The 24,125-nt window shown below is 26.1% G+C and overlaps 1 protein-coding gene across 1 annotated transcript; it reads left to right on the top strand.

The window, feature by feature from the left end:
• The first annotated feature begins 1,962 nt into the window (after nt 1-1,962).
• LOC129618762 (cuticle protein 21.3) lies at nt 1,963-18,337 on the top strand. The gene is made up of 5 exons (XM_055533729.1): nt 1,963-2,135; nt 12,246-12,368; nt 13,137-13,470; nt 17,453-17,660; nt 17,752-18,337. Exons 1-5 carry the CDS (start codon nt 2,124-2,126, stop codon nt 17,816-17,818), a joined length of 744 nt encoding a protein of 247 aa, XP_055389704.1. The 5' UTR covers nt 1,963-2,123; the 3' UTR covers nt 17,819-18,337.
• The last annotated feature ends 5,788 nt before the right edge of the window (nt 18,338-24,125 follow it).

Genomic DNA, 24,125 nt, shown 5'->3' on the forward strand with positions numbered 1-24,125 from the left:
AAAAACAAAAAGTTCGAGAAATTCATAATAGCATTAATGATTCATTTTTCTCGCTTGAATAGACAACATTTTTCAAAAATGGGCAATCTTGTATTTAACTAATTATTTTTTAATAAAAGCAAAACTCAAACTGTAATTTTTCGAGCTTACAACTTTTAAATAATTGATGAGATTTCTTAAGTCATATACAAATATATAACAGAAAGAAGTGTAAGAGTAAAATAAGGACGACTAAATTATAGTTGGAATGTTTTAAGTGGAGGGATCAGATCTGGAGTTTAAAATGTAAAAATCTCGTGTTTTTGAATTTATATGCAGGGATTCGAATCAAAATAATAAATTTTATGAAATCAGTTCACCCATTTGTGTCTTCTTCCATTTGTGTCTCCATTCACTTATAAAAATTTAACCGTTATTAAAAATATAAAATATAAAATTGATACTCCTTTCCCAATTCAAAAATGTTCGTATTATTTGAACTTTTCTATTAATTGAAATTTTTGTATTAAATCGGGTCCGATTCGAAGGGTTCATATTGTATCACTTTTTTGCACATTTCGATCAAATTATTACCAGTTGCATGTTAAATATTACTTTCCAATGGATATTTGATGATCGATATACTTATTTTCGACAGTCAATTAACCGGACTAGTAAATATTTATAAAATATTAAATAAAAACGCGCTCAAATAGCAATTATAAACAACGTTATCGAACCGTTGATTGAAATTTAGTTTTTTCACTGTGAACTAGCAGACCAAAAGACTCACTTTAATGTGGAATGTTGCAACGAATCACGAGTCAAGCATTGACTCTTAGAAAAGCAAGCCGTTAAGAAAGCGACTCTTTAAAACGAAAAAATTTAGTTAAAATTGAATTAAGATATTTTGAAATTATATTTCAAATTATAATTAAATAATGTCAAAAAATTTTTAAAGTTACAATATCTTGTATTTTATCGGAGACTATAAGCTACAGACAGACTATTTATTTTATAAAACTTAAATTTTTTCTAATAAAATAATTAATGCACCTATCATTTGAATTTTTCGATATTTACTAGAGACAAATTTAATACTTTTAAAAAAAGATTTTTCAAATCGACTTTAAAGACAAAACTCATTTCTGATGATTGCTTTGTTAAATGATATTTTATTACCTTAAATAGTTGTTATTAGGCTGATAAAATATGTGATACTTTTAATGAAAAGTGAAAAATACAAAAAAAAAAAAAATAAAAACAACAAAATTTTTCTTCTTATGCATTCTTTTTTTTTATTTTATGAATTTTTGAATTGATTTTTCATTTTAAAGCTGGGAGTTCAGCGTAACATATGAAAAATACAAGAACAAAAAGTAGAAAAAAAAAACAACAAATTTCGTATTTTTCTTTTTGTTGCCCCAAAAGATCAACAATTTTAGAGCTTTTAAAGTTTTCTTACTCAATCAGATCTGTTGTTCTTGTTATTTTGGTTTTTCTTGTTTTGTCTTTTTCCAACTTTAAATTTTCTTCAATGAAAATAAGCAATTTTTTATTTTTATTTGCTTTTCTCTGCTTAAAAATCTACTGATATTTTTTTTACTATTATTCATACTCTTATTACATGTATGAGCTTATACACAATCCAACAACAAATTGTGTTATATAAGTAGTATAACAGATATAACAGATATATGTATTTATATTTACCGTCTTATGGTTATTATTTGTGTGTTTTTATGTGCTACAATATTATGAATAACTTAGAAATAAGTTTTGTATTTTTTGGTGGTATCTTTTGGATTATGAACTCCTCCAATCCGTAACCAATTTTTTTGTTGTTTTTTTTTTTCTGATTTAAGCTTAAAGACATTTTTATAGAATGGGATAAAGTTAAAATTGTAAATATGGGAAAAAAAATTGCATCGATTGTATAAAAGCATGAAAAGTCAATTGAAAATTTTTAGTTACGTGATTTTATTGCAAAGTGTAACTTTATATTCGTTTAAAAAAAAACGCCAAAAAATTTTGTAAATTTTCGGTTCTAACTCAAGAAAAAATAGAATTTCGCGAATTTATTTATTTGCATTTTTAGTTCATTTTGCATTTAGTGAAAAATTAAATTTTTTTTTCGTAAAATAATGGAATCAAAGGTGAATTTAATAAAAAAAAATATTGTAGAATTTTTTTAGTGTATATTAAAATAATCATAAATAAAATTATTATAAGGACATTAAAAGGATATTCTTTAATGAGGATTAGAATATTAAAATCATCCTTTAAAGGATGTGTTTAGATAGCAAGTATTGCAAACTCTATATGAAATTATTTTGAAATCTTAAACCTTTTTCAAAATAATTTAAGAATTTAAAAAAAATTTTTATTCAATTTGGGATTACTATATCAAAAAATGCCCAAGTCGAATTTCATAGCTCTTATAATTTCAAAGTTCTATAGTTTAATTTATATTTTGTAAGAACTTGTGTTAAGTTTTTTAAGTTTGTTACCAAAATAAACACTTAAAACTCTTGTTTTTTGAGTTCATTCAATACAATTCAAATTTCTGTGTAATTAATTAATTTTTTAATAAATTATATGAACAAATATACGAATAAATGAATTTAACACAAATAAATCTTGGAAATGTACCAAAATCGTGGAATACTAAATAATGACGAAAGAGTACTTAAATTCGATTAATATTTTTGGTATCCTTTATAATTTCATTCAGCATTTCAAAGAAATGTTTTAAAGTATAAACTTAAAAAAATTTTTGAATTTTGTAAAATATTCACTTGGAATATTTCAACAAATTATATCAGAAATTCTAAAATTAAATATCATGTTTTGAAAATTTTAAATAATTTAATAGGTTTTCATTTAGCTGAATATTTCTTTCCGATTTTGTGATAAAATTTGTAATGTACGAGTATATTACCCAATTTTATATAATTCAATAACTAGTGTTCGTAAGTTTAATAATATTTTAGTCTTGCAAAATTTCAATTAATAAATTAAATCCAAAATTTGTAAAAATGGTTGCAAAACCAGAAAACTATGTAGGTTGACTTGGAATTTTGTTATACGTACCGTATTACTTAATTTTTAAAATTTTTATAAAATCTATTCCTCTATTGTAAGCTCATAAGCGATTATTTCATTATTGTGACAAAAATGTTAACTAAATTTCCTTAAAATAATTCATTTTCAGAATAACGAGATCAATTGAAATTATGAAAGGAATTTATGCTTAAAATTGACAAATATCATATGTGTATCTGGTTAATAATTTAATTTCCAACCCATAATTTTCCATCGATTCCCATTTTATTTTTGTTTTTAAACATAGAACCTTTGTAGTTAATTGTGTGGTTTAATTTCGTTAGTGTTTGTAATTTACATTTAATAAATTATCAGTAATTTGCAAACAATTTTAAAAATATAGAAATTAAATCAACAAATTTAACCATCTATATCACAAATTATATAGATAAAAGTAGGTACTTCTTGTCTTGATTAATTTCTGTAGTATACGAGAAAGAGTATTCGAATAAATGCTTGATAAATTAAATTACTTGAAACTGTACGCTTTATGAATTGATTATTATCACTGACTGAATATATGGTTCTTCTATTCCAATTTGCATTATCTATAATTTGATGATTGTTTGGATTTACTAAAAATTTTCTATAGTTCCTTATTTTTAATACGTTTCGTAGCTGTATTCTTTATTATATTTTATTAAAATTTGTTATAAATTGTTGTAGATCGTAAATATAGATTTTAATTGAATATATTAAAAACAAAAGTGTCACAAAATGATTTTTAATTCAAAAAATTTTAACATGATTACCAAATTTTTATTGATTGCACATACCCTCCTCTATTAATTTACCTGTTTTAATTTGTTAACTCATTTCTTTTGTAATAAAATGTAAAATTGCATTACATGAGAATATTACATTTTTTTTTTGTAAAAGAACTTTCTGAAATTTATTTGCATTGTTTGAAAAATTTCAATTAAAATTTCATAATTTGCATAATATCATGTTAATGTGTACGGAAATCACCTTTGTACCTTCATTACATCTGAGCATATTGCAAAATTGCATAATTAACAAAAATTTTATTAATATTTTTTAACAGTGTTTAAATATCCTTTGTCATTTAAGTATAAAAGAAAAATTCTTTTTAATAATTTTTATTAATTCCGTTAAAAATTTCACCGTTAAAAAATAATTATAAAGAGTTGATACAATCAATTATAGGTTAATCTGTTAAATATTTAAGTTTATGCATGAGAATTTGATTAATTCTTTTAGTTAGTTTTCATTTGCTTCGTTATAATTTCAATTATAATGACTTTAAATTTGTTGTATATTGTGAAAAAGTTTTCTATAGAATGCAAAACTACGTATGACCTCCTGCATTATTTTCTTGAAAATTATTTCTATTTTTATGCAATTTGCAATGTTAGTCATACGGTATACGATAAACAAGTACTGTACAGAAAGCTTGTGCATATTGATTACAAAAAAATTTAGATTTTGTATGATATACAACAAACGAGAACGAAATTTTTCTTAAACTAAAATCATAAACGTATTGGTCTCTTACTAAATTCAAGAACATTTTATGACCTGTATACGATAAATATATACTGATAGGGTAATATTAGCTTCCCGTAATTAACACATTATGAGCGGGTCGGGTACTTGTACCCGCTTGTGTGGATTGTCACTTAATCCTATTATAGGCAATATGGATGTGGAAACTTATTCTAGACATTTTTTTATTCTTATATTTTTTTCAAAAGCTTGTTATTTTTTCAGTAATAGGGCCCTCAAACTTTTTATGTATCCGGATGTATACATTGTATATTCGCCCGCTGTGCAACATTGTTGCCCATGCTAGGCCGCCCGCTCATAATGTGTCAATATGAATTTGAAAACGATAACTTCATATTCATCAACTGCAACTGCAATCCAAACTATCGATCCAGATTAAATTTTATTTGGATGAAATTCAAATTAAATTTTAATTAAAACCTAAATAAACAGTCATTTGCACTATCTAAAATTATGGCACCTCCATTTACAAAATTATGAACTCATACGCAATTTATTAGCGTTTAATCAAGAGAATTATTACATTATTTGTAGTATTATAGCAGCATGCGTTTCTTTTACAAAAATTACTACTATAATTGCATTATAACATTAAATAAATATTTTTTTTTGCAATTATACGTGAACTAAGAAGGTAATCGAATAAATCAGTTCGTTTGTCGCTTGCATGAATCGACTGATCCAATTAAAGTGCCATAATAATAATAACGCTAATAATAATAAAAATAATATTAATATTATTAAAGCAAGTTAATTAAAAAAAATAAAAGTATGTATTTTGATAATAAAGTTAATTGAAATGAAAATTTTATCTGATCCAATAAATGTTTAATTAAATAAAGTTGGCTCAAATCAATGGTTTGTAATGTAGCACTTTTCCTTTCTACAAGTGCAAACACTGCTTCTAATAACAATCTATGTATTCCTACCACACTATTAAAGTTATTTTCATTTATATACGAATATATTTGAAAGATTGCATACATTTAGAATGAAGCATTATTATATTTTTTAATGGCATGAAATTTACCGTTAGAAATTCGGAAAAGCTTACTGTTTCAGTTTTTGTAATTTTACAAAATTTGATGGGGAATGACTTGAGATTAGGTGTAGGTGAGAAAAAAATTTTCCTCTAACGAAATAAACTTTTTATTAGTGTCCAAAAGCTGCAAAAATTTCAGAGTTCTACAACCAGCGATATAAAAGAAAAATTATATCAAAAATTTGTGAAAAAACGGTTTTAAGATAAGAGGTTTAAATATGCCGCTGTAGAGTCAGTCACTGTTTTTCCGCGTTTGTAGATTTTGAAAAATGTTTATGGTTTAGCTGTAATGAATTGTCAAAAAAGTGGGATTTTTAGGTGTCTACGGAAATGAGTTTCTAGTAAAGATCTATGTGTACATATGAAATTTCAGCTTTCTATCTTCAAGAGTGCAGAAGTTTTGTAAGCATGTCCACGGACTGACGAACGGATTGACTGTCGGACGAACGGACAGACGGAAGCTAATAAATAATTTTTCAAAATTTATGAACTTATTAAAAAGAACAAAAAAAAATGGTTAAAATAACACAAAATATGTATATTGCAATGAATACTTGCATTTGCTGCAATGAAGGTCATAAAATTAGTTTTTTCTTGCATTCAATTAATGCATGTTATGCATTTAAAATGGAAAGAAAAAAACAAAAATTCAATGTCAAGTGCAAAATTTCATATTGGTAAGCTCCTTTACATGACATAAAATTATTTCAATTTAAATGGGTGGGTTTAACACGACACTGTGTACCATTAATACAATTATAGGAGTAACATAGGAGTGAATAGCAAAAATTCATATTAAAATTATTAGTTAATGTTAATAAATGTTTTGAATGCATTCTTATATGTTTATATAATGTATAATTAGTATTGAATATGAAACTATTAATTATTTTAATTTATACGATTTAAGTAGTGCTCTATTCAAACTGAACGTACTTACTTATTATCTCAGATTGGTATAGTTATGAATGAAAAAGTCTGACTTAAATAGAATAAAACAAATAAATTAATATTTAAAAATTGTTGTCTATGGTCGCAATGTAATTGAATTTGTTAACTGAATTCAATACTAGCTTGATCTTAATAAGCATATTATTATTAAATAGGATGTTAGAAACAAAATTTGCACACAAAGTTTTCTTTCCGGTGCTGTTTCAATAAAAATTGCGTACAGTATTTGGACATAAAATAAAAAGTGTCTAAATTTTTGTAGTTCTTTGTGGTATTTGAGAGTCCCCACAGTTTTTTTGTTCAAATAAATTTATTTAAATGTGACAATTTAATGCAAATAACTCTTTAGGTCTATGAGAAGTGATCAGATTCTACTACATTCTGTTATAATCATTGTCTTGAATTCATGTGTTTTTTCTAAATTTTGAGTTGAAATTTCGCGTTAAACTTCAGCACTATTGTAGCTGGAATATTTTTTAAAACATGATTTATTAATAATTTTTGTTGAATATCAAAAATAATGGGCCTATTACACTTCTATAAGAAAAATTTTATTCTTGCAAATTATTGACACTGCTAATAATTAAATGACATTTTACTATACATTAGTTTGTCCGGAATTTCAGTACAGTTTTCTAAATAGTTTCTGAGACATTGGCAAATACCTCGTAAATTTGTATAGTGGTTGCCATACGAATTCATATATGATTTAACTACTTTAAAAGGAAATAATTGCCATATTATATAAAATTTGTTTATGCAAGATTCTAACTTTATTCTTTCAATAGCTTCGTGGATAAGACTGAACAATTTTTAGATTTGCATGATCGTTATTATAAGAATTCTCAGAATTTATGTAACATTTAGCCAAATTAATGGCAATGTATTTTTCGTTGCAAAAATTTTATTTTGCACCCCGAAAAGTTTTTGGTATATATACGATGAACCGTTGCAGCTGGACCGTTTTAGTTATAGCACTCGAATTATGAGGCTCTGATGGTATTAATAACTACAGACTATTCGTGAATATTTGGTATTTTTTGAGTTATTTTTGGATTATCGGATATGTATTCGTAAGGCTACAATTACACCGATATATAACTTGTTGCCATTTAGGTTTCAAGTATTACCTCCCGTTTAAGAATTTATCCCCGTGCTTAAGATGATTATAATATGTGAGCAGACAAAATACAAATTGCTCAGATCTCAGTCTGTCTGTAGAAAAAAGACAAACCAAGCTGACTTAATTTGACGTTTAAGAATGTAATGAAAGGCATGAAGTGTCAAAAATAAAAATACGATAACCGAATAGCAAAAAATATATAAAATCAAATATATAAAGTTTTTTTATCATATATGAAATACGAGTAGCTGTTAAAGTTTTAAAGCATAAATTTATACTTGAAATAATAAAGAAAAGGAAAAAAAATATTTAATTGAAGTTATAAGGGAAAAGGCATATATACGAATCTAGTACGCCATATAGTACAATATAAAATTTCCATATCGAATGCAAATGTTCTACGTATGCACAAAGATTGCAAAAACTAATTTTCCACTTTCTATAATAATTTTCGAAAAGACATAGAATACAGGGAAAACTAAAACCACATTTCACGTTCTAGACCACAATACGCTATTTGATTTATTGGAGTAAGAGTTTCTAAATTTTCAAAAGTTTTATAAAAAACCAATGTTAATTTTCTACAAAAAAATAGCATTTCTAATTCAATATGAATTGGGAAAACTCATGCATATTTAAATTAAGAAGAGGTTTTATTTTTTTTCAAATGTTTATTTCCAAGACTAAACCGTAAAAGGATTAACTATCATTTCTAAAGAAAAACTTTTTTAAAAATAGTAGAAAATAATTAAATTTAATTACCTTTATAATCTTTAGATTTTGGCATGCATTTTCGTTTGCCTTTGTTATAAGAGAAAATTGTTAAATATTAACGTTTTGCATACTTAAAGAAGCACGCATAATATAAAATTATATTTGGAAATTTTGTAGTCCAACTTCACGAATTCTATTAACTTAAAATTCTCTTTAAAATTAGTGTATTTTCAAAATTTGACTTACTATTGATTTAATTAGGTATATATTCAAAGAAAAAGAAATTTCATCTCTATCTTCTTCATCTTCCACATATAATGAACTCAGAAAATCCATAAAAGTCGCGGAAACAACAACTAAGTTTTATGTATAGATGAAATCTTTGAATGAATTTGCAGATGAAGTATCAGAAACTGAAATTTAACTTGCATGAAAAAAATTATTACTTTGCCGTGTAATAAACAAGACTTGAAATAGTTTTCTTTCTACTTCTTTTTCCATCTACGTATCGGTATTGTACTTTACTTAAAAATTATGAAATTGTCGAAATAACCACATTTCTTGTGTATTTGTAAGGTTACGATTGATTAATTTTGTATAAAATTTTCATATAAACAATTAAAATGTGCATAAGAAAATTGGGTGGCTATACCCACAAGCTTAGTCGTGAACTTGACTTTATTTTATATTAGAACAAATTGGTTTTATAAACGTTTTTTCATATATTTCTTATCTTGTGGTTTTATGCCCAATGTAAGGGCTTTGGTCGTAGAAAGCAAAAATGATCTTAAACTCGTTTTTTTGTTTTAAGGTCGTAAAGGTAGAAAGCAAAAATGATCTTAAACTCGTTTTCATTAAAATTTTTAATATTTTAATTTTCCTTTTAAGGGGTTAAGTTATCGAGGGAATTTTAATATTATCTAAGCTTTTAAAAATCGTTCATTTACTATAATAATATTCTTTGTACTCTCTCTTTCCTTTCTCGAGTTATCAGTTCCAAAATTTAGGAAATTTCAAGCTTCGGTAAGAATTGTTTTCCAAACTATATAATCCATCAAATCCATCAAATCTTTATCGAATAACAAAAAGTTACTGTTATTGCTTTCTTATCTTGAAAACGTAAAAGTATGCTTTAATTTACCGGGTTTGCTATTTGCATCATTATGTTGGTTACTCCTTAATTTTCCCGTCTTATCCGCAAAGTATGCAAGAAAACATGTATTGAAAATAATGCAAATAATATTTTGAGGAAATGTGCTATTTTACAAATCTCTGGCTTTGACTCGAATTTATTATTTTTTTACCTTATCGTTTACCGTAAACGTAAACAGAAAATATTGAATTGTTGTTTTGATCTTTCTTTTTCTCTCGTTGTTCAACGATAAGGTATTATTATTATTTTTTTTGTATTACCACACGAAATATTTACTGATATCCTTTTTCACTCTACACTCAACTTAACAAAACCTACAAATAATAATTTCTAATATGGCATTTCAATAACTTTTTGAAAGCATATACAGAAAAGTTAAGTGGTTTTTTTATGTCATGTTTATAAATATGTGAGTTTTACGTAACCAAAATAACTTTTTGAAATTTTTAGTGGTCGTATACTACAATATCCTCGCACGAATTGGAATTTCACTGTAGTAAACACACATAAACATTTATGCATATGCAGGGGCTATATTGAAAATTAATGTTAGACTTAGATGAGAATTTATAAGAAATTGAAAAATTGAAAATGAAAGTTTTTATAATAGGATTGAAAAGTTTTTAAGTTTTTAATAGAATAATGGTAACTTAATTTTTCATTAGAATGCTTGTTACAACAAAAAAATTAAAATTTATTTTGTAAATATAGTTTGAATGATTATTTTCCAGAGATATTCAATGCTTCACTTAAATTTATTCAAAATTTTTAAATTATAGTGTATAATTAAGGAACAACTACAGTAAGTAGTTAAAAAATTACTTCTTATATGTTGGAGGAGAAGGAGCAAGTTTTTAAGTCATTAACATCAAAATTAACAGAAAATTTTTGCTATGCGGTTAAACGCCATTGTTTAACAAGTTAAATGAAAACATTATGTGAAAACCCCAAAGAGAAGAATTTTCAATTAAGGTACATACATACATTCATACGTCTTGTATGTTAAAAATTTTCCAGTGTTAAAGGATAACTTTATTGTTATGTTAATTTGTAAATGCTTATTGAGAGTAATGGAATCCATTTTTAAAATTTTCAATGAAGAAGTTTATTAGTAAAATTTAAAAAGTTAAAAATTGAATTATGTGCTTAAAAACTAAAGAGATAAATTTGAAAGAAAATTTAATATCGCATTAGAAGAATGTTATCCTTGAAATAATTTCTTTAATATTAAGACATCAAGGATATTATTTAAAGTTTTGAAATCTCCCGTCTTTCTTGTATATATGCGATTTCTTTACACTTTCAAGTCTGCAAGTATTTTCAAAAAATATTCAAAAATTTGTTTGTGAATGTATGTGTGGAGTTCGTATATTGAGCTACTTAGCGTACATGAATATGGATGGCTTGTAAGTTAAATTATTTACAAATTTTTTTAAAAATTTAACTTTATCTCTTTTTTTGTTCATTTGCTCCAAAGATTACTATCAATAACTTAACAATTATACATCCTACTCTACACTTTTTTAAAAATATGAGAACTGCGATTTAAATTTTACCTCCTCAAATTTTTGTGTGCCCCGTAAACACGTTTAAAGAATTAAGTTTCAATAACATGTTAACTTGTATGGGCTTCTTATATTTGAAAACGAAAGTGTCATTGGCAAATGACATCATATATGTAGGTTTCACTGTATATTCTATATTTAAGTAGCAATCCGAACGTATTATGTATCCCTTTTGTTTAGACTAGACCTGTACTAATTTGAAAATATAAAATAATATGTTTTGCTTCAAATGCATTACTCTGATTAGGGTGAATCACATAGGGTGATTTTATATAATTTTTTTAAGGCGTCCCGTTCTCCTCATTATTTAAGGTTCTTTTTGTGAATCAATTCGGTATAGGTATTTAGGATCAAGGATAGATTTTAATTCTCGTATATCTAATAATTCTAAGTAAACTTTTAACTTTCTGTCATTAAGAAGGAAAGGAACAGTTCTAATTCTGCTACACAGATGTTAATATCCTGGAATTAAGTTGCTGCTATGTACAATGAGCTTGTAATCTCAAAATATGGTTGTATGCGTCACAAATCATTTAACTTTCACTCTGTAATAACGTTCTCAGTGCACGCTATAAGTTTTGTAGGGAAAAATTTAAAAGTCCAAGTTTTATAATCTTTCTTTTCTTTTTGATTTTAAAAAGAATTGCATGAGAACGTAACTTTTAACAATATTTGACAATAAAATTTTCCTGTCATTAAGATCTCATATGAAAAAGCAATTGCATTTTATAGTCATGCAATATGAATTTCACATTATGTTACACTCATGCACTAATTGATAATCTCGATCCAATAATATGGTTGCTAATTAGTTTAGCACTTTGATTACAGTTTTCTTAATAGTTTTTAAAAATAAAAGGATAAAAATTAATTTCTAAAAGATTTTCGTAGTTGTAACACAAATGGAAAGTATTTTATAAACATTAATTTTTACGCTTCGAAAACTTTTTAACTGAACTTAAGAATTTTAGTTTTTATTTTAAAAGTATTTTTATTTTGCTAAGAATAATAAAAAAATTAAATTCTAAGTTTTATATTGGTGATTTTTTCTAATATGAAATTTTCCTCTTTTTTGTTCTTTTGCAGTACTTTATCATCTTAGCAGCTTTAGTTGTAAGTGCACGTGCTGGTGGTCCAGCAGCTTATTCTATTTCTGCACCAAGTATTGATGCTCATTCAGTTGGAAGCAGTAATGAACATACAGTAAAGGTATGGAAATAAAAATATCACATAATATACAAATTATACATGGGAAATATTCAATGCTTGTATAGATGTACATCGAATATTATGCATGCGTACAAGCAATACAAGATGCAAATTAAAATGCATATAAAGGACACTATGATTGTAATTACATTGATGTTTCGTGCTTTCAATCGTGTATACTTGTAGACAATCACAAAAAATTTAATAATAATCTATAGTGACGGAAGACATGAATATTTCATTAAAATCCTGCAGCAAACAATTTTTTTTTTAAATAAATTAAAATTTAGTGTGGCCAACAACTAGTGCAATATGAATGGAACTTAGAGTAATCTTTGTTGTTGTTCCAAAAGATGAATTAAATCTCATCCTGCAATGCAGTGTAGTAATGCAATTCTTACTATATTTCTCAAAACCGTTTTAAGTCTGCAATTGGTATTCAAAACTCCTTACTAAAAATTTGATATCACGTTACAAAAATAAATTCATAATAAAAGTTTGCCATTGGTTGGCAACACTTATTTTACCCGGAACATAAATTTTCATTTCTATCATGTCTTGTCTGTAACGGGACATTATTAAAAATTCATTAAAAAAAAAAATAAAAACCTACAATAAAAAATCAACAGAAATTGCGCAAAAAATGAAGTTACTGCGATCCTTTATTGCATTTTTATAATAAAGAAAAAATGAAATTAATTAAGCTATAAGAATTATTGTTAAACAATAATGCAAAAAAAGAAATTTTTTTTTTTATAAATATTTTAGGGACATTATGGTGCAAATTCCCATTCAGAATATCATAGTTCAGCTGAAACACCACATTCACATGCAACTGTATCAAGAACAAGTATTACAAATGATGCTCATGTTGGTCATGCAATAGCAGCACCAGTTGCTTATGCTCATGCACCAGCAATTGCTCATGCCCCAGCCTATGTACATCATGCACCAGCTGTACATGCTGTACATGCAGCACCTGCTGTTGTTGCTGCACCAGCTTATCATGGTTATGGAGGACATTATGGTGGACATTATGGTGGTCATTTAGCTGTAGCAGCACCAGCTGTTAAAGTAGCTGCAGCACCAGCTGTTTATCATGGTATGTAAAATAACTACAGTTGGCTGAATTGAAGCACAAATTATACGAATAACTGCTGTAGTAAAAGTTAACTTTTAAACTGACAATTTTTAGACGAATGTGATTGAGCTTTAAAAGTTGAGAGTAAAAGTCACGAGTTCATTGTTTCAAAATCGGGATAACTTTCAAAGCACATGTTTTGTAAAATATAATAGATTTCAGTTCATGAGAACATAACAATTGATTCATTGATTCACATAAATTATTGCAAATTAATATGCAAAAACGCTTTCCCTATGAATTCTAAAACTGAGACATGTAAATTAAGTAGGAGAAGTAAAGCCCTTTTATGTTAATTAAATAATGAAACCCACTTATTATTTTGCTACCAACTCGTTGAAATATTTTATTAAATTTTGAAAAAAATATTTAAATTTATTAAGGGCAATAAATTTAACTGCACCGTTCTCCGTGACACTGCATTAAAATTCTTTTGATTCCACGGCCACTATGGTAGGACGTTATTTTCTTAACTGCAGTAAATTATTGATTTTTTTTTTTATAAACAGAACAGATTATTTTTTTTTAAATATAAAACTTATAGAATGTTTTACAAACTTTTTAAGTAGAATTTGTTTAAGTAGAAGTTTTTTATTGGAAAATATTTCATTCGGCCAGTAAAAAATTATGAATTCTTTTTAAAAATTTCTTGTTTTATTTAATATTTTTATAATAGAAAATGATTTTAAAAGAATATGAATTGAAAAACGGAAAATTAATATTAACTAGATTCGTAGATATTGATCCCAAGATTTCAGTTCTTAGATAACTCGTACTAGGAATTCCTCTTCATCTTCAATTAAAATCAAACTCTTAACTGAATTACTAATACAACGTGTAGTTGTTTAATTAATAAGTAATGTGCCTATTACACTAATAATATTAACTTAATGGAAATTTTTTCATACAACTGCAGAACAGAAGGTAGAAAAATTAAAAACTTTTCTCCTCGAACTGTACTCAAACCAGTGACCCACCGCTTTTTAGGCGGACGCTCTACCAACTGAGCTACAGAGGTATGAAGAAATTGTCAGCGAATTGTTCTTCACATTACTTTATATTGTAATCCACATGATTACTAAGTATTGTTTACATTGAGATGCTACATGCAATCTACTATTTGAAACACACAATCTAAGTTAATATCAAATTCTGAATTTGATTTTACCATCTTTAATTAAAAACGAGAATGATAGAGTTGACCGTGTCATGTCACAACTCTGTGATATCCTTACTTACTGTGATAATGTTTTCTATTGCCTTGTTAAAATTTCTGGACCAAATTATTTCTGGAATTGTATGGCAGCTTCTAAAGCCGATACTTCAATCGAATACAAATTATATAGAGTTCGTACCATAGATTTCTTATGAACCTTTTATGAAAATTTAGTTGGACTTTTGAGTTTGACTTTTGAATTTGCTGAAACCATAGTTTACAAAGAGAAAAAGTAATTTTTTAAAGAACTATAAATATTTCAAAATCCCGTTTTCTTGCCGGTACTGCTTTGAACAGAAACGTAATCGAAAGATAGAAGAATTTAATATAAAACATAACGTCAAAAAATTGTGATACCTCATAAGTTACAATCTAATAAATGCTAGTTACATGACATTATTCTAGATTTCTTGTCTTTCGAAATTTCAAATTATTTTCAATATAAGCTCATTTTTAAAGTTTTAAAAAAATCGTGGGCGCAAAATGCATTTTATGCAAAATGCATTTTGGAATTTAAAGTGACCATTTTCCTTTAGTTTTTTCTTACCCAAATTCTTTTTAGTTTTGGAAAGAAATAAATTGAGTTTTGTTTTTGTCAACTTTTTAGTCTACCGTTTTGCTTTGTAAAAGTGGAAAGTTTTGCGTAGTTTGAAAATAAACAAAAATAGAATCATATCAGATGCTTGTTATACATAACCCTTTTATGTCAACATACCCATTATCTTTAATATTCCATGTCAATTTTGAAAATTTGATTCTTGTTTAAAACAAGATACTAGACTGCAGCCTAGACTTAGTCTACTGTTATGTGACAAAATCTAAAATTAAATCTGAGTTTGATGTAAATCGAATATGTAAATCTTATTTGACATTAGACTCTGATTGCAAATTATAGAAACTACTTTATTCTCATCAGACTAACCGTCAGATTGTTTAAAAGTAAAAACAATTAATTTTTTTGTAGAAGTTTTGAATAGCACATGAGTTGACTTTTCTTTTTTAATTTTTTTAACAAAATTATTAAATGTTGACGTGAAATCAGAATTTCATTACATTTGAACAGTAATCATACAGACTTTATAATAGATTTAGTTTTATATGTAAACAGCACCTTAAAGTTCAAGCCAAGAACTGCAAATGCATAATTCTAAAGTTTCAAAAACACACTAAAATTATTAAATACTTAACAAAATTTTTGAATAATCGGCGTCTTTTAAATTGACTGTATTACTGCCTGTATACGTAATGACTTAATAGTTGAATATTGCTTATGATCGTATTGCTACAATTCCGAAATCTGTCAATGGAACTAGTACTAGAAAAGGTTTTGTTAAAAATCAGCTTATTATTTATTATTTAATTAAGTGCTGCTTTTGTAAAAACCAGCTTGGGTACCTTATAATTTACGGATTGATTACACATTCATGTCAAATAGAATTTTTATCTAGCAACCAGTTAATAAAAAATTTTAAATATTTTTCTAGGTTTACGGTTTGAAAAGGATCTTTATACAGTGAAAGTTAAATGATGATAGAATGATGTTCAGAAATTTTTATTGAAATTTAAAAAAAGAAAAATCCTTATGAATAAATTTTTAATATTTATGATTTTTAATACACAAACTAGTAAATATTTTATGTACGTAATATACTTGTCCTTATATCATTCATTTCTATGGTTCTATGGTTAAATTTCATATCAATAGTAAAATTTATGACCAATAAATAATAATATTTACATATAGAATATAAAATTTATGCTTTATTTTGGGTAACAATGTACAATGTTATTAAATTAAATGGCATATGTATGTACGTAAATTATATTTAAAATACATGCTCTGATTGATTAAGGTGTTGTATTGTGAGACCTTCAATCAAATTTTATAGAATTGAACCATATTAAATATTTTCTGTTATGGTTTATGTTAACTTGCATATTTGAATTTCAATATTTGGTATTATCTAAAATCGATATGATAAATCTTTTCTAAATTTACATACACATGCAGGGAATTAGGATATAGGAAAATTTTTAAAATTCGAGGATTGTATGAATTTTTAAAATGAATAAAATTTCAATTCGTATAGATTTTTTTCTCTATAATTCTTGGAATATGAGAGGTAATCAAAATCTTTTCATTGAATATGAGAAGAACGAATTCACGTGACTATATTGAATTTTTTGTATGTATATGAGTTTTTGTAATTTAAATTTTGATTGCATTTATCTTTGAGCAAATTTCAGTCTTAATCATAAAACGTAAGCTTTGATACTCTAGACATAACTGAAACAGTCTTGAATACGCCCTAACACCTTATGAAAATAAATTAAAAAAATAAGATGCTAGTCCGTTTAGTTTTAGAAGTTTATTTGATAATCGAGCTGCTCTAAATTCTATAAGATTTTCTCAATTTATTGTCCATGAACTAATTGAAAGTATATCAAAGCCATATTGGGTAAAAAAGTCCGAAGATATTTGAAAATATAATCAATTTAACTGGCGGCTTAATGGGAAAACTGAGGGAAGTATAATATTTTACTCAGTATGTTGTGTTTGGGAATTTTTAAGATCAAAATAATTTTTGTGAATTCTCAATTAAGCAAATTGCCAGACAATAAATAAAATTATGTTTATGGAACTAGAATTCTTTATGAATTTTATAGAAAATATTTTTAATTAATTTGTCAATTAAAAAATATATTTAATATTTTAATTAATTGCAGGTGGACCATTAGTAGGACATGGTTATGGTTTAGGTTATGGACATGGTTTAGGTTATGCTCATGGTTTAGGATATGGTCATGGTTTAGGACATGGTTTAGCCTATGGTCATGGTTTAGCTTATGGACATGGACTTGCATATGGTCATGGTGGACATTATGCTGCTCCAGCTTATGCATATGGTGGTCATTATGCTGCACCAGTTGTTAAGTAAGTAATATATTTCAAATTTTTTTTTTTGTTTTTTAAATTTTTCATTTCAATATAATAACTATGAAATTAATATGGGTTTAATTTTTAGGGCTGCTGTTGCTGCTCCACTTGTACATACTGCTGTTGCTGCACATGGACATCATATTGCTTATTAAATCTTAAAATATAATTTCATCAAAAGTGTTAAATAATGAAAGTAAAACAAACACTGCCAACTATTGAATGTCATGATGGTGATTTCAAAAATGTAATGAAACCTCTGTAATACTCATCTGCATAAATTCAAAAAAAAAAAACAAAAAATACATCGAATTCCACCATTTTGTTTTTTTTTTTTTTTTTTAATTTTATTATTGTAACTCATTTCAATATACGTACATTTACTCGTTATACAAAAGAATTTGCAGTGAACTCTAAACCTATACTCATTTTTTTTCTCTTCATTTTTTTTTAATGCATTTTTTTTTACATATATGTATGTGTTACTATATTGAATATTTATATATGTGTATATTTAAATATTGACATTTCTTCTGTCAAAAAAACGAACGATTTAAATAAAAGAAAAAACCAACAATCGATCAATAAATTAATAGTTTGTAAGTTAAATGAATGGAAAAAAGCAAAAAAAAATATAAAAAAATAAATAAAATTATGCGCGGTTAAAAAACAAACTTGTGAAGTTTTTTGAATAATGCATGAGAACCTGAACAAGACTTAACAGAAAGTACAATTCCATTTTAATAAATTCAAATAATTTTTATGGGATGCAAGAGATAATTTTCCTTCTCGATAATGAAACTTAAATTAAAGTACATACACATCGTAAATGATATTGGGTCAGGAAATCTTTCAAAGTAGAACTCTATTAAAATTCTTATTAGAGATAAAGCAAGCTTGTTAAACCCAAACTGAACAATGACCGAAAATTAAAAAAAATCTAAAATTCAATGAGGCGCCAATTCTGTAAAGCAATTTTTGTATACGCATAATTACTTTATTTTATTGCAAAATAAAATAATGGGAAATTAATTGAGTAATGCAAATAATCACCTTGGATCAGTTAACAGATTAGATAAATGATTCCTTTCTAATATTACTGCTAATGTTAATCCGCAATTGATTATGCAGGTTCTATAAAGTAATTGGTCTATGATATTTGTTATTAGTAAAACAAAAGTAAGAATCGTGTGGTGCAGCATTACTAGAAGCATTTATACATAATTTTCAAAGCAGGCGAATCTCTCTGTATTTGAATAATTGGCAATTTCAATAAATTTTCCATAAAATTGTTTATAATCTAATATTAAGCAGATGATTTTTAACAAAAATTATTTTACGATGTACAAATTTTTTCAAATTCAACTAGAGTTTAAACACTGCCGCTCTACAACAGTTAAGGTAGAAAATTTTATATAAGAAAATGAATATTTTGTGTGAGTCGAAATTCATAAAGTCATATGATTGTCAAAATTTTCGATAATTCATTTCTAACTTAGGTCTTAATATAAAGCATCTTCGTTAAATCAAAACTGCAAAGCAGCACGTTCGATAAATTTCTAAGGCACAAAATTAGCAAACTCAAAAGATATGCTTAGAGCTTTTTCTGTCCTCTAATTTCAAATACTCGTAGATTTTAATAAACATTTTCTTTCAAATTCAGTCATAATCTCTAGCATAATCTTTTCCTCTAGCTAAAGTTGTCTATTAAAAATATATATTTTTCTAAAACGAAAATGATTTGGAGACTTTAAAAATTATAAAATTTAAATTGTAATTCGATTCTAGTTAACTTTAGTAACACCATATTGAAAAAAGTTTCGTATGTAGATTCAATCAAAAGATAGATGCAATGTACTTGCATTATGGCATCGTAAGAAAATTTATAAATTTGTATTATGTACAATTCAATTTTATCATCATTTTCAAATTCAAAATTACTTTCTTTCAAAAGAAAATGGAAATATTTAGTAAACTCAACGTTCTCTATGTAATGAAATAATGTGAAGAAAATCTCGTTGCAATATGAGATTGCATCATAAAATCAAAATGCAATTTCTTTTCAACTTAAATTTTTTTTCATAATTCAATGAACGACACTTTGTTAAGGAAATATTTTTACTTTAACATGATAAATTTTACTTGACAACATTTTAAAGTTAATCTAGGTATTCTCAAAGTAAATAAATGTTGTTGGAAGGGTGTTATAAATTTTCCATTTCGATCTAAGACATTATTGTTGAATTCTCTCCAGGTTTAATACAAAAATTTTTGTATTGTGTCGCGTTTAATTTTAAATAGATTTGCGGTATTATTAATGGCATTGAATTTAGGAATAGAATTAAATTAACGGAGTTTGCATAAATTTTGTAGGAAATAGCTCAGATTTACTTTTTATATTAATTTAAGCATATTGCTATAGAGATTTTAAGCAAATATACACATTTTTTTGGGCATGGTTCTACAATATTACATAAAATAATTCTTGTGGTTATAGTGAAGACTACAGTTGGCCTTGAAATCAGTAATGGTTGCACGAAATTTTAAGAAAACTTAGAGAAAATTCATATTACTACATTGAATTCCAATTATTCTCAGCTCTGAGGGTGAGTCTAGAATTTGCAGAATCTCTGAGTTTTGCAAACAAACATAAAATGTACTAGTCATGTGGTTATCCCAACGCTAAAAAAGGTACTTTCTATGCAAATATAGCAAGTTATAGTCATTTTTCTTTTCCACCATCAACAAAAACAAATTTTTTTTAATTCTAGTCATCAGGCTTTCGATATACTAGCATATATGCATTTAACATGATAAATTTACGTTCACTATTTCACGTAGCAGAAAAAGTGATAAGATAACTTTGTAAAATAAAAGGACATTTTTTTCCATTCCCTTGAGATGTTCATGTGAATTTAGAAAAATACCATCACCAATTATAATAGTTGGGTGTGAAATTTATACTATAATGATATTTTATCTACTCCTATAACATATAGGTATTTAACCCCTATTTACTTTTAGTTTGCATAAAGTTAAATAGTTATAAAAGCATATTATCCTTTCTCATGTTTTACTTTGTTTAACAAAAAAAAATTCTCGCTATACAGAATATTATTTAAATATTTTTTAAATAAAAATTTTAACGTTAACAGGATAGTAATGCAATTTTACATATATAGAATATTTATAAAGGATATTATTATGAATTAAAGTGGAAATGGGAAAAAGGATATCCCATTTGTGTTCTTATTTTTCTATTTCTTTGTTTTTTGTTTGCTGTTATTGATTTTTATTATAATTTAGGTTACTTTAGGGCATAGTAGCACGTAGTTGAAGAAATTTTAGTGAAAAAGAAAATTAAAGTTTTCTTTATAGTGAAAAATTTTCGCTTTTAAGTTGGTAGGGAGTTCTTAATTTATTGAGTATTTTTTAAAATAAAAAATTTTGCGTCGATTTTTTTTTTTAAAGGGTTCGTTGTAAATTATTGAGTAAAGTATAAAATTTACAAACAAATTGAAATTTTGAATAATTTTAATAGAAACAAAGAAGAAGAAACTTACGTTTTTAGCAAAGTGATTTTAAAGTTTAGATTTAATTGAAAAGAAAATTACAATAATTTTCGGGTCGGGATAAATAATAACACAATCAGTTACAAAATACATGAAAAAGGCTTTTATTGTGGAATTCCCATATCCTACTCAAATTACTCCGGTTCCAGGCAAATATCTGAAGATATTTCTCAGGGAGTTGGACGTGAGTTGCCCAACATTTTTATCGTCACCCATCCGGGATCTCGTTGCCCTTGTACCCACTGTGGCCTGACAACTAAATAAGCGTTACTCTGTTTGCACAGCTCTAAATTAGCTCCAAATCAGTTTGGAAGTGACTTGGGTTCGCTTCCGAGCTCACTCCCGAGTCTGTTTTGGACTCTCCAGTGTACCAAACACTAAAACAAGTCTTAAAAACTGAACCACTCTCTCCCAACCTGCGTCGATCAGTAAACACTGTTCCGTATCCTCGATAGAAGTTATATTGTAGAAAACAAACGTCCAAAATGACTATCCCGAGAATTGGGTCGCTCTCGTGAAAACCTCTATGAACACTAAGAACTCTAGCTTTTCTTCAATTGTCGAATAAATCTTTTACTTTTTAGAAAAGTCTTTATTTTCAAGTGAATTTCTTGTATTAATTTGTTGTGTTGTTTAACCTTAATATAAAATATAGACAAATTCTAAAAAAGTCACATCTGCTACTCTTACCTGTTAGAATTTCAATGATTTCTCAAATCATAATTATTTTGAACTTTCGTATTATTAGAACTGATTACTAGAATTCGTGAAGTTTTGCTTTTTTAAACTTATTTTAGGTTCTTAGGTTAAAAATAAACAAAATTTCCTAGTTTACTTGTTGTTTAACTGCATCTTAGTAATGAATCTAAGTGTTTAGATTACCATCGTGGTTAATAATTTCGCCGATTATAAGGAAGTTTTTGAATTTTCCTTTATGATAACCAATAAGAAGACCAGCATATCTTTATTTTTGAATTACATGTCTGTTTTTCAATTATATAAATTAGATTGCAATCCTTTTTATAAGTCGAATGCTACTTTTTCCTAATTGCCATTTTTTCTCAACACACAAAACTTATAATTTTATATAATTGCATTCGAACTCTTAAAAAAAGCGATATGAAATGCGAATACATGATACTCCTTTGCTTCCTTGCTCCTGTTATGAGGAAAAATGTGAGATACAAGACGTTTTTATTCTAAATTCAGTCATAGTCCTTCAATTTCAAAATGACATAATGAGAACCTTTGATATTGATAATTTTCTATTTTAATGAATTTAAAGAAATCTAAAAATAAATCATTAACGACATTCATAATTCAAATTTGATTTAAATATGAAAAATATTTTAAAAATTTAAACCCTCAGCTTCGTCAATTTAAAAAGTATGTTATACCGAAACGACCTTAACAAGAATCTTATTTGAGATATTTTCATGACATATGAATTTTTTCCATAAAAACCATAAAATCAAAAATGTCAGCGGTCATTAGGTCATTCTGTTTTTAATAAGAATTTTATATTTTTTAGCACATTGTGTGTTGGTGTTAAAATTGTTATGGAACGAGTGTGTTTTATAAGATCAAAATATTGATATTAAAATATTTTACTTATTATTTTGACATGCTCTTCTAATAAACTTTCACTTATCGTTCGTACATCACAAAGATTTTATTTCTTAAAGTATTTTATATTACCCATTATCCTTTTATTACTTATATAATTTTATATGGCTGTATGTACCTAACCTATTATAAACTCGATAATATTAAACATGATGTTATTGGCCTTTTTAATATGTTTGTGCAAGACTTTATATATTTTATTTGTTCCAGTACTTATTGAAAACAAAAGTCTCTAAAAGTAAAATCATATTAGCGAATAAATCATTTTTATGGATGTTAAATGGGCGTGTGGTCAAAAGTATTGGTATAACATTATTTTTAATGTACTTACATACATGTTCCTTTTAATTCAATATTTATATTGTTCACATTATACGTACATATGTTATACGTTACGTATACGAGTATTAAATATGGTGAATTGTTAATAAAATTTTAGTTAAGAGCATTAATTTATGAGAAAATCTAAAAGTACAAGGGGAAATTTCTAATATTAGACTATTTTTCACTTTTTATATTATTTTATGAATATATTATTAAAGAAAATAAATGGTCTCAGAATATGGTGTCAGTATAGCTAATGTCATAATAAAATGAGAAAAATAAACCAAATATAGATATATTTAGTTCTTTTTTCTCAAATATATAAAGAATTTAAGTATTGCGTGAAAGCAATTTTCGCTTTTCGTGGCTTAGAGTATTGAACAAAATTATTCTTATGTTTACTTTTTTACCGTGAGGTGCCACTTTCATAATAATAAACAGTAGATTTGAAATTTGACATTTTTTATATTAAAGTTTTTAACACGATGTGAACTTCAATTGCCTCTAATTGAAGAATTGGTAAACAGGTAATTTCGAAAATGTGTCATTTTTTCTACATAGAAGTTAAAAAACATTGAAATTTAAGAATTTTTTAAAAATTTCTAGTTTCTGACGAAATTAGCCATTTAATTCTCAATGACAGTTATAGCATATATGTGACGTAATTTTATCCAGATTAAACTAAAGAATTTTGATGAGGTGTTCATGCTGATGGATTGTATCTTGGATAAAGTGGTAAATGAGCAAAAATACAACTGAAAGCAATTTATTTCTATTGAAGATCGACTTAAAGGAAAAGTTGTCAAGATTAAAAAAAAAATATAGTAGAATCAAACATTTTCATCATATTTGTGTGAATTAGAAAATTTATGAGATAGTTTGTGAAATTTATAAAAGAAAGACAGAAGTTTGTATGTAGACAGGTTACAAATTTTATTAG

Source organism: Condylostylus longicornis, unplaced genomic scaffold (genome assembly GCF_029603195.1).
Source record: "Condylostylus longicornis isolate FDR11 unplaced genomic scaffold, ASM2960319v2 ptg000010l, whole genome shotgun sequence".
Taxonomy (NCBI): Eukaryota; Metazoa; Arthropoda; class Insecta; order Diptera; family Dolichopodidae; genus Condylostylus; species Condylostylus longicornis.